A 16,843-nucleotide genomic window follows, 5' to 3' on the forward strand; every position below is an offset into this window, starting at 1 on the left:
TAACATGTGCAAAATGGGTATAATCATTCTGTAAGCCTAACTTAAGCCCCATTTAGTAAGGACAAGCTGAGCTGTTTGAAAAAGCTGTTTTAAAAATGTTGTTAACAAATGGATTGATTAATACCCTATAATAGAATAAATTAATACCCATACTTAAGTATTGAGTATTATAGAGCACAGAGCACATATACCCTGCAATATATATATTACTATAAATAATATAATATACGAAATAATAAACAAGTACCCATTGTTTAATATTGAGTATTATATTGAGGACAGCTTTACAGCACATATACCCTGTAATATATATCCCAGAACTAAAGTGAAATGTTATTTTCACTCAAGTAATAAAACTTGTTTGACTTTTAATCATAATTAATAAGTGCTCAATGTGACTGAAAGAATAACAATATTTTGCGCATTGCTCTTCTTCATTCTGCTCGCTGCTTCTTCTTTTTATCTGCTTCTTCCTCTTCCTGCGCTGATTAAAGTTGAAAAATGAAAGTTAAAGTTGTGAGTTAAGCCCAAAACTGATTTTACGCTTCGCAACTTTTAATGGCCATCAAAGGGGGGCGGGGGGTTGCCATCAACGGCGTGTTTCGGCATCAAAATGTGCGCATAATGCGGCTCTTTAATGGATTCCATTGCATACATTTGGGAGAGGCGCAAGCTGCGCCAGCAGCAAAAAAAAAAATATGCAACGCCCTCTGAAAAATGGCATCTCATGCAAATTGCCAGCACGTTGCGTGCGATTTGTGGGGCGCCACGCTGCGGCAGCAATGCGGCATGCTGCCCAGTCCCCAGTATGAACGGGGGAGGGGGTGGAGTAGACTATGGTCTGGCTCTAGCTTGATGTTTTGTTTTAATTTAGACGAAATTATTCCATAATTTCTCAATTGAGCACTGGCCACTGTAAAGAGCAGTTAATTGAGATTGAAAGCCAACCTATTTTTAGAAAATTAGCTATCGAAGAGAAGAAGAGACGAGGTTGGAAGAAAAGAAAATGGAAGTCCCAAATCATATATATGTATATACAAATAAAAATGTTACTTCAATTGATAACAATAATGTTTATCTTAACAATTATGAGTAATCAATCGATTTTCATTTCAATCAAGTTAATTTGTGTTTGAATTGCATTTTCATGGAAAATCATTGCCTTCAAATATTAAATTAACTTGAAGCGGAAATGTCAATTATTCAGTGCTTAATATAAGAGACAACCTGATGAGAAGTGGGGGCATTTCCCAAGTTGACGCTTTGAAATCAATTAAAAATTTGCCACAAGGTCGTGGTGCCTGTATTCAAGGGGGCGGGGGTATAGGAAAGCCAATATAAGCGAGTTGGGGAAGAGAAAATTTGTTACTTGCTTCTGCGGCTACTCAAAAACTCAGAAGAAGAAGAAGAAAATCTGTCAAGCAATTGGCCCAAAGCAGGCTACAATTAAAGCATAATTAAAACGAATTATATGTAAAAGCTCTAGGAAATGCTGACGACGGTTTTTAAAACGTTTGTGTAACCATTTGCAAATAAATGTCAAAGTGTCGCCAACTTTTACACTTTTCCACTTTCCACCCGGCTGTCTAGAGATCGCATATAACAAGTTTCTAATGTTATATAAAAACAGAGATGCGCTTGATGTGTAACAAATGAGCTAGATCAAAATTGTGAGCAATTTATTAGTAAATGCCTAATTAAAACTAATTAATATTTGTAAATTTAAATTAATCTGTAATCTAAATCGTCTCCTTTGCACTAATACAATAACAACATAGAGCACAGAACTAACACGCTCACAAATTCTGCCAATGCTTTCTGCTTGCAAACGCGATCTCTTCTGCATACGTAATACGTTCAATTACTTATCTCACTCATACAAATGTAGTTTAATCTACCCTTCTCATTTTATGGAAGTAGCAGATTCTGTTCAAGCAACAGCATTAAAGAAATGGCAGTTAACAGTGTACAAATCGCACAAATACAATGAACTGTCACTTATCCGAAATATCCTCTCTCTGGATATGCGCGCTCTGATCTGCACAACAGCGCCGAAGGCAGCTGACATACACACAGAATACCGCAATTTACATACATCTACATTTTTCAGTTTTTCTTTAACGCCCTTCTCTCCTCATTAATATAATTAATATACCTACGCATGTATATACGTGTGTTTGACCAAGCTGTTCCCAGTGCTTTTTGGTTTTGCCTTTTGCCTGTCTTTCTTCTATATCGAACTGAATTGATGAATTTATTTTAATTTCCAATTAGATTTTATACGGCTGGCCAAATATGGCCGCATGCGACGCACACAATATCAGAATTAATTCAAAGTTAATTAAAATGTTCTAAGCAAGGAGGAAGGCATCTGGAGTGTCTTTAAAGGTTACGTTAGTTTATATAATGCATTCCAGGTAAATTATCATAAAAAAATAAAAGTAAATATGCACTCACTTGCATAAGATAATCTGCAGACTACGCTCATCTCTCTCTCCCTCTCTCTCTCTTGTTCATTCTCCTTTGGCATCTGTGTATCGAATTCCATTTCGCGCCATTTTTTTTAATTTTCACTATAGCACTTATCAACAAAACTTTGTAATTTACCGATTTAATAAGGCTGAAAACTAATATACGGCACTTTAACAAACATACGCATTACGAAAAATGTAGATTTAATACCGAATTATTAAATTACACAGTTTTTTATACATTTCAAGAAACCAACACACACGCGCCGCGGACCCGACCGATCAACAAAGCAGACGCGCACAAACTAAATCGTCTCTTTATTACTCAATGCAGCTATGCTAAGCCGACATTTGCACTAATACAATAACAACCTAGAGCAAGCTATTGCTCTTTCGCATTCATAAGCGCTCCCGACTGCATACAAATTTAGATAACGGGATCAGAAGCATTGTGCATTGGATGAATAAATCCCTCTCACGCTCTCGAAGTAGCTGCAGCCGTTGTCATAACATAAAATAAAATTAAAAGCAGCAAATGAATAATACGCCATGCGCTCATTATCCACAATAGCCACTCTCTGCAACCATTATCCGAATATTTATGCATCTACATACACACATATGCGTTTCGCTCGCCTAAATTTGTATTGTTTACTTCGAGCATTTGTATGCAAGGCTAAAGCGAACTAGTTAAGGTATTTTATAACAGTTCTTTCCTGACTACTTTCCCTTACTGTAGCCACACAGCATTAGGCTGCATTTTGAACAAGTTCATTTCACACTTTTATTGCCCAGCCCTGGCTAACGTCTCATGTGATTTCTTAAGTTTTTGCGCTCACTCAACGCATTTTCTAAATGAAATTAATGCAAATGTGACGCGGCAGAGCCAGAAAATGCCAAACGGAAGGCGCGAATTTTCCGCGCTGCGAGGCGACATTTTTGCGCAGCTTGCGTCTGGCTGGGCGCCTTTTGTTTGCGGCGGCGGAAATTTAACCCACGAGAATAGTTTTTGCATGTGTGGCATGTGTTAAAATGATGTGTGTGTGTGTGTGAGTGTGTGAACCGGACGGCAAAAACTTGTTGACCTTTGCAACACTTATGAATAGTGCTCTAAGAAATACAGCTTTGCGCTTTGAGCCACGACTGAAGGACTTTAATTATTTCTAAAAATAAACTCAATTATTAAGCTGCTCCAAAAGTAGACCCCCAAGAACTATAGCAAAGGGATTTAGGGGAATTTCTATATATTTTATGTAAAATTAAACAACTTTCCTAATTCTTAGTCAGAATTTTTGATATTTATTCCTCTGACTTTTACACACTTAATATTAATAATATACATAATATTTAATAATATATTATTTTAATAATATTGTTGCCCAGCTTTAAATATTTTGTAATAAAATATAAAAATAAATACATTATATTAATAAAATATGATGAAAAAAATATGAGAAAAAAATTAGTTTTAATTTTTAACAATTTTCCAAGTCATTTCAGTTTTACAAATATGCCCAATAAAAATCTTGTGACTTACACTCCGAATAAAATACATCCATAAATATAGAATCTAGAATTGGGGTAGAATATTATTTTTGTTATAATTAATATTAGTAATATTAATATATTTATTATGATTATTATTTCAATTTTATTTAATTTTGTTTATAAGATATTTGTTTAAATTCATGGAAGAAAACCCAAAAAAAAAAATCTCAATTCCATAGAATAAAAAAAAACCCCAAAAATAATTATGACAACCCCAAAGCAAAGTTTAAGTGTTTGCCAGCAACATCAGTCATCAGTGCTGCCCATTGTGTTGTGGATCTCGAGAGTGCTGCCAACTTGTCAATTGCCGCCGGCTAATTGAGTGTAAATGTTATAGTAAAGTACGGTAAAGTACGAATATCTTTGCAGATGTACCTAGAGCCCGCGCAGTCTCCGATAATCGATAACTTGCGCCGTTTCCATGCAATCGATATCGAAATCTTGTTCTTTGAGCAAATCTCTAAGATTTAAAGAGCTAGAGGCAGAGTTCTAGAATAGTATATACAAATATATAGAATATTATATAGAAATCTTTCATTTTGCAGCTAATGCTCCTCCGAATTCGCCCCTAGCTATAAATTCGTTGGAACCAAACATTTAAGCCACAATTTTAATGCTGTTGCTCTTTTGAGAATACACGAATATTCTATAGCACAATAAGATCTACTGGTGGAAATTTCATCAAGATCGGTTGAGAAATATGGAAGTTATTGGAGAAAATGTGTGACTAGATTGCCAAGGCGAAAGAATATCTGTATAGACTAGAGCACGCTAACTTGATTTTGCATTTTTTTTTTATACAATATAACATCTATCTGTCATATAATTTTTCATCTGCTTTCTCTTTGGATTTACTTAATTACAAGTTTTACTTTTTACCCTAGACTGAAGTTATGGATAATCTCTTAGTTTCACATAAAAATCTAAACAAAAAATGCTAAAATTAAATAAATAAAAATTAATAAGAACATATAGCTTGTATTGGGTGAACATAATATTCTCCTCTTAGAATCCATTAACAAAACAATTTCCTAGATAATTTTATTTTTCAAGCGGTTTCTCTGAATCTATACAAAACTTTTCAGCTGCGGATCCCTTCAGTCAAAAGGCTTTCCAAGCTGAAAGTTTTTTTATATTATCTCAAAAATATATCTAAAATATGGGTTGCCTATACTTTGACTTCATTTAAATATATTTAAGCATTATCAACGGTGCTTCAGACGTTCATTATACAAATATATATTTTTTAAGATATAGCACTGAATAGCCTTAAAGACTTGGACTACCAAAAACCCCCATTAACTTTAGGCTTAAAAGATTTTCAAAATTATGTTTCGAAACCAATACGACAGCGATGTGACCGTGTGGAGTCCACAGGGGCGTCTCTTCCAGGTGGAGTACGCCATGGAGGCGGTCAATCTGGGCACAACCAGCGTGGGCCTGAAGAGTGTCGACTTTGCGGTTGTTGTCGGCCTCTATAAACCGTCCGCCGAGGTGGGCCTAACCCATCCGAAGGTCATGTCCATCGACCGGCATGTGGGCATGTGCGTGGCGGGCATTACGGCGGATGCACGCATCCTGGGCCAATATCTGCGCACGGAATGCCTCAGCTACAGGCACTCGTACAACTCCAGTTATCCCGTCTCCCGACTGGCCACAAATCTGGGCAACAAAATGCAGATAAGTACACAGCGCTACGATCGCCGCCCGATCGGCGTGGGTCTCCTGCTGGCCGGCTACGATGAGAAGGGCAGCCACATATACCAGATAATGCCCTCGGCCAATGTGTTCAACTGCAAGGCCATGGCCATTGGGAATCGTTCGCAGGGCGCTCGCACCTATTTGGGGCGCTACGAGGCGGCGTTTCCGGACTGCACCATGAACGAACTGATCTGCCACGGCATTCAGGCCGTTAGCTTTGCAGCTCCCCTGGACGAGGAGATGAGCATCTGTATCGGAATCGTGGGCAAGGACTATCCGTTCAAGATACTATCGACTGACGAGAGTTTGTCATATCAGAAAACTTGCAGTGGTCTCGATGATCTTGAAAATCTGGACAAGTCGGAACCACCTGAAAGTTCTTCTGCCCATGATTTTGATCCGGATCCAACTAATTCACTTAATACACACACTCCACCCTCAACTTCAAAGAAAAGGGAACTTTAATTTTTCAATATTTTTTGTTCATTTATGAGATTAGTAATAAAGTATTTTCAAATTCTTCGTTTCAAAAATGCTGGTTTCTAAATAATATAGAGATAAATATGTACGAGTTTCCGGCTGACTGTCTCTGAAAACATCCGCATTAAGCTAGATAATAGCTGCAGGACGCACCTTTAATGTGGCCGTTAAAGACCAAAGGTCGGCAATTAAGGGCATCAGAGCAGGTGTCCCACAAGGCAGCGTCCTCGGTCCGACGCTGTACACGCTGTATACGGCGGACCTGCCCACACAAGGACAAAGCAATGAAGACCTCAGCCCTGCGAGACTGCTGGTGGCAACATATGCGGACGACACTGCCTTCCTAGCCTCCCACAAAGATCTGCAAGCTGCTACAAGTGCAGTGCAGGACTGGCTGCTGCAGATCGAAACCTGGACAGCTATGTGGAACATCGCTATAAACTGAGCCAAGTCCGCCTGCGTCACTTTTACGCTGCGCCCAGACAGCTGCCAGGGGCTATGGTTCGATGGAGGAACCATTGAGCAGACCAACTCTTTCTGCTATTTGGGTGTCCACCTCGATCGAAGGCTCATATGGGGGCCTCACATCGCAGCAACGAGAGCAAAATGCCTGAGAAGACTACAAAAGCTCGATTGGCTACTAAAGCCTCAAAGCAAGCTGCACATATCCACGAAGACACTGCTTATCAAAACGATGGTAACGCCTATCTGGACATATGCGATCCAAGTTTGGGGCACGGCATCAGCACACCAGCTCCGTCGCATAAGAGTGGTCCAAGCCAAGGCAGCACGCAAGGTTGCTGGCCTGCCATGGTACGTAACAACAGACACCATCGAACGCGATCTCCGCCTAACAAAGGTCGGAGATCAGCCCAATTTCTTCAGCAGCCGATACTCCGACAAATTGGTGCAGCATCCGAACGCGGCCGCAAGGGCCCTGGCTGAGCCCATCAGTGAGAGGCGCCTCCGAAGGCTACACCCCGACGACCTACCAACGAGGCGCATCACTTAAACATCCCTTTCCCATTATTGTTATATATTTTTAAGTCTGCAATTATCATTTAAGTTATTAAATAATAACTATACACTATACCCTTAACTCCGCTTGGTAGAGATCAGAAGGCACTGATCGATTCCAGCGCAAAATAAACCAAAAAAAAAAAAAAAAAAAAAAAAAAAAGATAATAGCTGAATAGACAACACTTCCCATAGGTTGTTATTGTATTAGTGCAAATGCCGGCTTAGCGTAGGCGCGAGCTTAAAGAGACGATTTAGTTTGTGCGCGTCTGCTTTGTTGATCGGTCGGGTCCGCGGAGCGTGTGTGTTGGTTTCTTGCAAAGTATAAATCCTGTGTAATTTAATAAAATGGTATTAAACCTAATTAGTTCGTATTGCGTGTGTTTGTTAAAGTGCCGTTTATTAGTTATCCAGCCTTTTAACATCGGTAAAATACACAGTTTTGTTATTAAGCGCTTTAGTGAGAGAAAAAAAAAATGGCGCAAAATTAAATTCGATACACAGCTGTCAAAGGAAAATGATGAAATAAAATGAGAGAGAGAGAGACATGTCTGCAGATTATCTTATGCAAGTAAGTGTCTATAAACATTTATTTACTTATGATAATTGAACTACAGACCATTAAGAAAACAAACGTAACATTTAAAGGCAGCTGCAGAAGCCTTCCTTCTTGGGTAGAACATTTTAATTTACTTTGAATATCGTGTGTGCCGCTAATTGGAAATGAAAATAAATTCATAAGATCGATGTAAAAGAATGACAGGCGAAAAGCAAAACCAAAAAACCCTGGGAACAGCTTGGTCAAGCACACGTATATACATATGTATGTACATATATAAGTTATATTCATGAAGTGAGAAGGCGTAAAACAAAAACCAACAAAAATAATATGTTTGTACGTTGCGGTATTCCGTGTGTTTGTCAGCTGTTTTCGGCGCTATTTTGCGGATCAGAGCGCGCATATGCGAGAGTGCACATTTCGGATAAGTGAGAGTTCATTGTATTAGTGCGATTTGTCCACTGTTAACTGCCATTTATATGAAGCTGTTGCTTGAACAGAATCTGCTACTTCAATAGACAGAGCAGCGTGGATAAAACCACATTTGTATGAGTGAGAAAGTAAGTGCTTTGTCCACTTTGTTTACGTATACAGCAGAGATCGATTTTAACAGGAGAGAGAAAATGTGAGCGTAGCAATTAGGTTGTGTCTATGTTGTCATTGTATTAGTGCAAGTGCCAGCTTAGCGTAGGAGTCTGTCAAAGGAGACGATTTAGTCTGCTCGCGTCTGTGGTTTCGATCGGTTGTGTATCAATTAATTTTGAATTATGGAAATAGAGAGCGAGATGTCGTTTGCTATGTTGGTTATCTTGTTTTTTGTCTGTTTGTTCTATAGACATTTTAAATATTAACCACTTGGGCAATTTCCAGAAATGTTATAAAATGTATTAAATCTTTTTATTTCCGTTTTGGTGGCATACAAAAGCTCTAAAACCGCTGAAAGCCCACTTTAGTTGGCCATAATATGCCAATTAAAATGTCTGTCCGCATTGGATAAACACATTTGAACAAAATCTACGCCATAAAACTTTAGCGCCGAACACGCCCCCAACGCTGCGTAATGTACAAAGCTTTAAACCATGTGGGGTAATAAAAGTTGGGTAAAGTGTTTAAGGCGGATAACGTGTTGTTTAGGGGAAGTCAGCAGCAACGGGGGACAGCCAGAAGCTGAGCAATGTCCTTGGCATGCAAATTTAGCGTAAAGCTGTTAGCTGTCTGTCTCTGTATTCTCTCCCTCTTGCTCTCTCTCTCCCGCTCTTTCGTCTGCTGCTCGGAACAGCATCAAAAACTTAACCGCAAAATGAACAGTAAATGTCTGTGATGTGATGTGATGCCAGGAAGGGGGTGGGGTGCACAACTATTAACTGAGCAATTGTGCAGCCCTGTTTGCTGTCCTTTTAGCGTTCAAATTTCGGTAAACCTGACAGTTGGAGGGCGAGTGGGCGAGGCAGGGTAGGGTTCGTGAGCTTTGCTCTCGTCTCACCTACATATTTTCGTTTACATGTCTCGCAGGACATGTCGCGACTTGTCTCTGACTTGCCGTTAGTCAAGCCAAGTTAAGACCTTGAAAAGCTTGTAACAATAAAACCGAGACTTTATTCTCTGATTTTCTGTCTCTTGGCAGTTAAATTGAGCGCTGCTTGTTTTCAGCTGGTTCTTTAATGTTTTTCAGCATTTAATTCGGTTGATTTTGCACATTCGTTAACACTTTAATCCCTCAGGGCAAGCCACAGAAAATCATTCAGATAACTTTGATTCCACCCAAACCAACCAACCACCTCCCCCCACCCCCAACCACATGCCGCGGCAGCCTATCGATTGCGTGTCAAACTTCTGGTCGGCCACTGTCAGTTGTTTAATTCCCTAGAGCTTTGAGCCGATTGCGGCTACCGAATTGTCTCTGTCTCTTTTCTTCCCTCTAATTTCAATATTTTTTTCTTCTCCGTTCTTTTGGGCCAAACAGCGCAATCAATGGAATAGGAAATGAAGTTCAGTATTTTCGTATTTTCTTAAACTTTACTCGCGTCTTTATAAAATATAATTTATATATTTTCCACTATTTATTGGATTTTCTCAACTGCAACCATTTAAATTTCTAACAACATTTTGTGCCAGTTTTGACTTTTAATTTGGCGCATAAAATTCGTGCTTTCCAAAAAACATAAACAATGCGCACCGCAGAGCACTACACTCCGCTAGATTTAATATATGTATATGTAATATGCACAAGCACATATATCATTCGCTGCACGAAGCAACCGCAAAGCATCGACATAAAATACCCCGTACTTATACAAATATTAGCAGAGTATTCATTCATGTTCTCCATACAAAAAATAACAATAATTATGTAAAATGTATGTATAATATCAATAAATAATCTAAATTTAAATCAAACCTAAATCTAAGTCTGATAAGATTAAGAGCAAGATATATTTTAGAGCCTATCAGACATATAAACTCCATATCAGCAAGAGTCCAGACTTTATATATATCTAGACTTTATCTATAACTCAGGCACAGTAAGAGCTACAAAATTGTATTAAAACTGTTAATTGAAACCCTTTTAGAGGGTAACTTCTCGTCGTGCACTCGTGTTCGTTACGTTTGTTTATTTATGGACAGCCTGGTCTACGGCTTCATTTAGCCCAAAATTATGCTGCAGCGTATGAATATTGAATGGGTCGAAAGGTAGCCTGTGTGGGACTATACCACAACATAAAAAATATATATATATGAATCGGATGTAACCGACTGTGCGATGCTCTGCTCAGAGCTAATAGTTTTTTCTGACAAACACTTATTTTGGCTAAAAGTGTAAAAAAGTTGCATATCAGTGAATATTCCAACAGGGCATTTATACAGTCAGCCCGACACTGCGCAAAGCCAATCTAATCCTTTTGATTTTGAGAACAGTGTAAAAGAAATATCAGCTAAAATTTACGTAACAGTGTTCGTGTTGTGAAAGATGACGGAGAACTAAAACAGTTTTTGCTTGTTTTTGCGTTTAAGCGGACCATTAAAAGTTAGCCAAGTGCCGTTAAAGCATTTGGCAAAGGTTCAATAATCGCACAAAAGCTGAAATTTATTTTACAGGAGTCGCTAGAGTTAACATAAATAGGTGCGATACCCAAGCACTTAAGTGCCGCCCTTGGGTCCCCTTAATTCCAGGAATTAAAAAAAGGGTTAGCAAAAAAATAAATAATAAATCCTCAATTATTCTAGAAGGGTTAGCTTAAAAAAATAAATAATTAATCCTCAATTATTCTACAAGAAAATTAAGCCATATTAAATTGAAAATTTGTGACAAGGTTAAAAGCTAAATTTTTGTCTGAAAGATTTTAATTATTTTTTGCAAAAATCAACTTTACATAAAATAAATTTATGACCATTTAAATAAAATAAGAATTGATAGTAAAATACTATGAAACTCAGTTGAATGTTAAAACTATTTAAGTTCCTGCTTATTTAAAAAAAATGTTTAGCTGGAGTTTGAGAAATCGAAAAATAAATAAAAATTAAAAAGCTCAGCTTAAATATATAAAAAATCTTAAATTTGTCTAGAAGAAAATTAAGTCAATTAAAATTAGAAATTTTGAATAAAAACAAAAAAAAAACTGATATGTTTTAATATAAAATATGTCTAAATTTTATTAACATTCTATAAAATGGAATATTTTTTTATGTAAAAATGAATGGTTAAAGGGAAGATTTTAAACTCTGTTGAATCTTGGAACTATTTGAGTTTCAGTTCAATTGAAGCTAATCGTAAAAAAATCATAGAGAAAAAAGAATGAGAAAAAATGATAGAGAAAAGTTTTAAAACTCAATTAAAACTTGGAACCATTTCAGATGCAGTTTAATCAAAGTTTGTTTTTAGCTAACATTAAGCGTAACAATTGGGAAAAAAGTAGAACAAATAAAAGGCTCATCAAAATAAATAAATAATGCAGGCAGTGTAAGATATTTATTTCATTTAAAAATTGTTTTAAATTTTGTAAATATTCCTTAAAATTCATGACTTTTAAAATAACTTTTTTCTTTCAAATAATTGAACTAAAATATAAATTGATAGAGAAAAGCTAAAAAACTCAGTTCAAACTTGGAACCGTTTGAGTTTGCAGTTTAATGAAAGTTTTCTTTTAGTTAGCGTTTAGCGTAACAATTGAGAAAACAACAAAAGAGCGCGTGCATTGCAATAAGTTTTACAAAAACTAATTCAAACCGAGTACAGCTTAAAAAAGCTGAAAAACAAACGCGCAAAACTTAAGCGAAACACCAAAAAGTATACAAAACAATCGGGCAAATTGAGTCTACGCTTAAAAACAATTCTCAAAAAGGTTCAAATATTTTCAATAGTTGACACACAATTCAATTGGAATGTGAGCTAAAATATTGGACAAGTGCTTTGATAGCTGGCCAGCTGAATGGGGAGAGGGTGGGTCTGAGAGGGGGGGGGGGGGGGGGGGCCTAAAGTGTGCAACATGCAACACTTGGCAACGACTCCGAGTTGAACCAGCACGTGCGCATTCGGCGCCGGAGCGGTTAGAGTGGGGCACAACTTGGCTCAAGCTGCAATTGCTTCTGCTGCTTCTTCTTTCTTACCCACATGTGCAACATTTTGCCATGATTGTGCAAATTGTTATTTTCCGCACGAAATTCAATAAAAAACAACTAAGAGTGCGCCAGTCGGGATTGCCCGACTACGGGATTCCTTACCTTCTATTAGCACCAAATGCAGCACACACTATGCTCTCCTTTGCTTTAGCAATTGTAAAAATCACTCTTAAAGCCAAAAATTAAGTTGCCCCTTGCGGAGTCGAACTCGCGCAACTCCATTTAAACCTTGCCACCGCCTCATACCTCACAACCATACCAAAAATGCAGCACATATGAAAAAAAAACTGAACTAAAATAACAGCACATACACTGAGCACGGTAAACGATACAAACTCAATTGCGATTCTCCTTGTGTGTATGCATGTATGTGTATGCATGTATGTGTGCATATATATACAGAAACTCTTGCGCTTTGCGCTTGCAGCCACGTGGCTAGGCAATGTAACCACAAGATTTCTTTAATAACTTCTGTGTTTCTTAAACGATCTGAATGAAATTTTTAGCAGTAGATATTATTATGCTAAAGAATATTCGTATATTGCCAAAAAGACAAAAGCATTCAAATTGTGGATTCAAATTGGAAAGTTGTTCCAATAGAATTATTTATTTGACTTATAGCTACGAGACGGAGACGGCGAATACATTATTCTAACATATTTTCTTAAAACCAAACAGACTTGGTAAAAAAACAGGATTTCAATATCGATTGCTTGGAAACTGGACAATTATCGGAAACAAACTCGTACTGCGTAAGCATTTGGAGGACTTACATTCAACATTCCAGGCTCTAGCTCTTATAGGTTCTTAGATCGACTCGTTCATACATACAAACGGACGGACGGACATGGTTAGATCGACTCGTCTATATTATGCTGACCAAGAATATATATACATTATGGGGTCGGAGATGCTTGCTTCTGCCTGTTACAAACATTTGCACAAAACCAGTATACCCTTCTTATCCATTTTCAATGGGTTCAGGCAAAATATTTTTAGTTTTATATTCGTATAAATTTATATATATATTCGTATGAAAAGACTATAAAATATTTCTTGCCATTTTTCTAGCCAATGTCCAAAGTGTGGGCGTCAAGTTATCTGAAAAGTTGTTTTGTTTTGCGGCTTTTACAAGTTCAAGTTTTCTTCGTTTAAGCACACAGAGATTTTGTGATGTTTTAATTAAATTTTTGTAAAGCATTTTGTTTGTACTCGTATCTGTCTTTGTTGGACTTACGCCGAAAAGTTTATTAGCTCAAAATTTTGGGTGCCCTGTGCTATGTGAAAGCCACTTTGCTAGCCACTTGTACATATGCAAATATTTGCAATTAATATAATTGAGTTTTAAGTTGTCTATTAGACAAGTTTTCCAAGTGCAGGCAAATCAGAAAACTTTGCTTTCCAAAATGTTCCAAGAAACTTATTTATATGCTCTATTTCTTGCATATAAGTTTTGGTTAGATTTTGAACCATTTTGCATAACTTTGCGCTAAGGCATCTAAATCAAAACAAAGGAAAAAAAAAATAAAATAATTTGCGAATTGTATTAAAATGTTTATTGATGAAAAAATATTTAATTTTCTTTGTGCAAATTATAATTAAATTGTGTAAAAATATCATAAATAAAAAATGTCAAAAATTATTTAAAATATTATATTATATTTTGTTCGCCTAAATAAATAAATATAAACTTTTTTTTAAAAATGACTATAAATGCTTATATGGCTTCTGTTTATATATATTTTTTAGGTGGAATTTAATGTCACACTAAACATATTTATTTTTTTTTATTAAAAATAACATGAGGGCTTAACTTAAATTTTGTGCTCCCAATTTTTTTATTCGAAACTTAAATTAAAATTGTGCTTAGAATGAACTCACTCTCAATTATATGAAGTTTTCGCTTAACGAAAAACCTTTTTTTACTATTATTTTATTTAAATAATGTGAAATATTTTTGTATTCGTATCAAAATGTTGTGCTGTGCAATCAAAAATTGCCGCTGAGCTACTTTAAAATGTGCTTTGTTTATGTGCAAAGTAGGTTTAGAGTTGTGTTTTTGCAAAAGCCGCGTGTTACGCATACGCAATGTGGCCCGAACAAATTGCCACATAAAGCACTGGAAACGTTCAAATGCCAAAAAGCCAACTCCAATGGCTGCTTGTCGCGCACATGACGTTTGCTTATTATATATGATTTTCAAGCCCACAAATTTGCCACCCAAAAAAGAAAACATCAAAGCTCGCCGCCTTGCATATAAATTTGTTAAAAATAGCAATAAACAAATCGATTGATTCGCCGCTGAAAATGGCAAATAAAAAAGGAAAATAAATACAAAAAAAAAAATAAGTAGAAAAACTGAAAGTGAGGGAGAAAAGGATATCAAAGGCTTTTTGTGCCCATTATTTTCTTGCTTTTCACACAGTGCCCTGAGGATTCGGCAGATGTTTGCAGATGTTAGTTGAATGGGTTTTCTCTGCGTGAAATTGCGATACGAGTAGCTAAAGAGTAGCCTTTTAAGCATAGAGGACTGTTCAGGAGCTCTGGCATTAGGCATTAGGCCATGCAATTAGATAATAGTTTTTTAAGAATTGTTGAATCATTTAGTTTTTTTGTTCAATAAATTAAATAATATTATTTGTATATATTTCTTATTTTAATATATGAAATAACTATCAACTAAAGAACACTTTCCAAATAAACCAAATAAAAAATATATATGTATGCAAGAACTCAAAACTTTTCAATGTATTTTGTCTTTGGAAATATAATAAAACAAAAAAAGTTATAAATTATTATTTAAAAAAAATACATTATCAGATGTTGAGAGTATTATAAAAATACTAAATAAAATTAACTTTTATTAAATTAAACACCGAACCACGAGCCAGCTAACTAAATTTTTTAAAAATGTCAAGTTCGCCAAAATCAACAATAAATAAACAAAAATAAAAATAAATAAAATAAATAACAGGTGCAAGAAAAAACATAAAATATAAATAAATAAAAATAACATATAATAATAATACTAAAAATATAAATAATTAATTGATATATACTATTTAGTTGCTATTAAAGTACAATAATTAATTTTTAAATTGGAACCGTTTCAAGTCTTTACAAAAATAAATTGACTGAATTAAATAAATATATTTAAATATATTTTAATAAATAATAAAAATGTTTTACAACAGGAATATCAAAAATATTTGCTGTTATGTGCAATTCCGGTCTCATAAATAAATACAAATTAAATAAAATAATAACAATAAAATAAAATTTTATTAATTTCTTTCCACTGTTTAATTGCTTCTTATCTTTATTTTAACAATTTCCATTTAAATAAGTCTTAAGCAACTTAAATGAATGCACTTTTACATAAAACCAACAAAATATTTGCTGTTTTACGCAAATCTGGTTCAATATATAAATACTATACATTTTAAATTAAAAAATAATTTAATTAAAATAAATGTTTTCTACTATTCAATTGTTGTTTAAGTACAATATTTACTGTTTATAGACCCTTTTCTGGTAAATTAAATTAATGCACTCGAATAATTTGTAAAAGCATATTTGAAATGTCTTCCCAGAGAATATTTTCAGCACATTCTAGCACATTTGTCATTCGACCTTGTCTCACTCGCATTCCTGTTACACGTTTTTTATTTTCTACTCGAATATTTACATATGACTGAACTTAGCCCGAAAAAACACATCAATAACATAATTTAATATTAGTTAGAAATGAACTCTGTGGCATTGCGCTTGTGTGGGCGTCTGTAAGTAGATTTTTAAGGCAGTAAAGGAATGAACAAGTTGGGCAGTTTGTCAACTATTTGTGACCCTTGTTCGAGATTTCAAGGAATACAAATAAAATGCATATCAAGTAAGCCAGGGGACAGTTTGGATGTAGGTTCATTTTTCATCAGAAAAAAAAAGCTGGGACGTGTTAACAATAAAGATATCCAATGGAATATTTAATGTGCAATATTTTGTAGAAATTTATTTTATTATAAAGTATTTTTTAGTGAGCTTTGTGTCTGCTGATATAAATTTCTTGAATCTTTGGTCCTTACTTTCGTTAGTATGTATAGTAATTTTAGTATAGTATATTTTCGGCATGCCGAAGATTTAGGAACTGCTCGTAAATGCTGAGCTTGAGGAAAGTATCTGGCTTCTTCTATGCGTTACACATTTCATGACAAATTTATAATACCCTTTACAAAAGAGAAAGGGTATAAAAAGTTTTTATTAGTGACCTTGTATATGCGGCTATACATTTTTTAAACTTTTTTTTGTTTTTAGTTTCTTACTTTTAAATTTATTTAAAAAAATCCAGTTGCCTGTCAAAAAATTAGATTTCAGTTATGTGAAAATAGCTTTATTCATCATTTATATATATATAGGGTTATTTATTATTGGTAAATTAATTTGTTAGATCGAGTTT

General features: G+C 35.4%; 1 protein-coding gene across 1 annotated transcript; it reads left to right on the forward strand.

Moving 5' to 3' along the window:
- Positions 1–5,247: 5,247 nt before the first annotated feature.
- Positions 5,248–6,253, forward strand: LOC135438980 (proteasome subunit alpha type-1-like). Its single transcript, XM_064697552.1, has one exon. The coding sequence runs from the start codon at positions 5,349–5,351 to the stop codon at positions 6,183–6,185; it is 837 nt and encodes a 278-aa protein (XP_064553622.1). The 5' UTR covers positions 5,248–5,348; the 3' UTR covers positions 6,186–6,253.
- Positions 6,254–16,843: the final 10,590 nt, after the last annotated feature.

The sequence above is a fragment of the Drosophila montana genome, unplaced genomic scaffold (assembly GCF_035044405.1).
Source record: "Drosophila montana isolate Dmon_TW-CO22-7 unplaced genomic scaffold, ASM3504440v1 contig_402_1, whole genome shotgun sequence".
In the NCBI taxonomy this organism is placed as follows: domain Eukaryota; kingdom Metazoa; phylum Arthropoda; class Insecta; order Diptera; family Drosophilidae; genus Drosophila; species Drosophila montana.

Excerpts from the sequence above, each read along its gene's own strand:
- LOC135438980 (XM_064697552.1), top strand. The coding sequence starts at position 5,349 with ATGTTTCGAAACCAATACGACAGCGATGTGACCGTGTGGAGTCCACAG.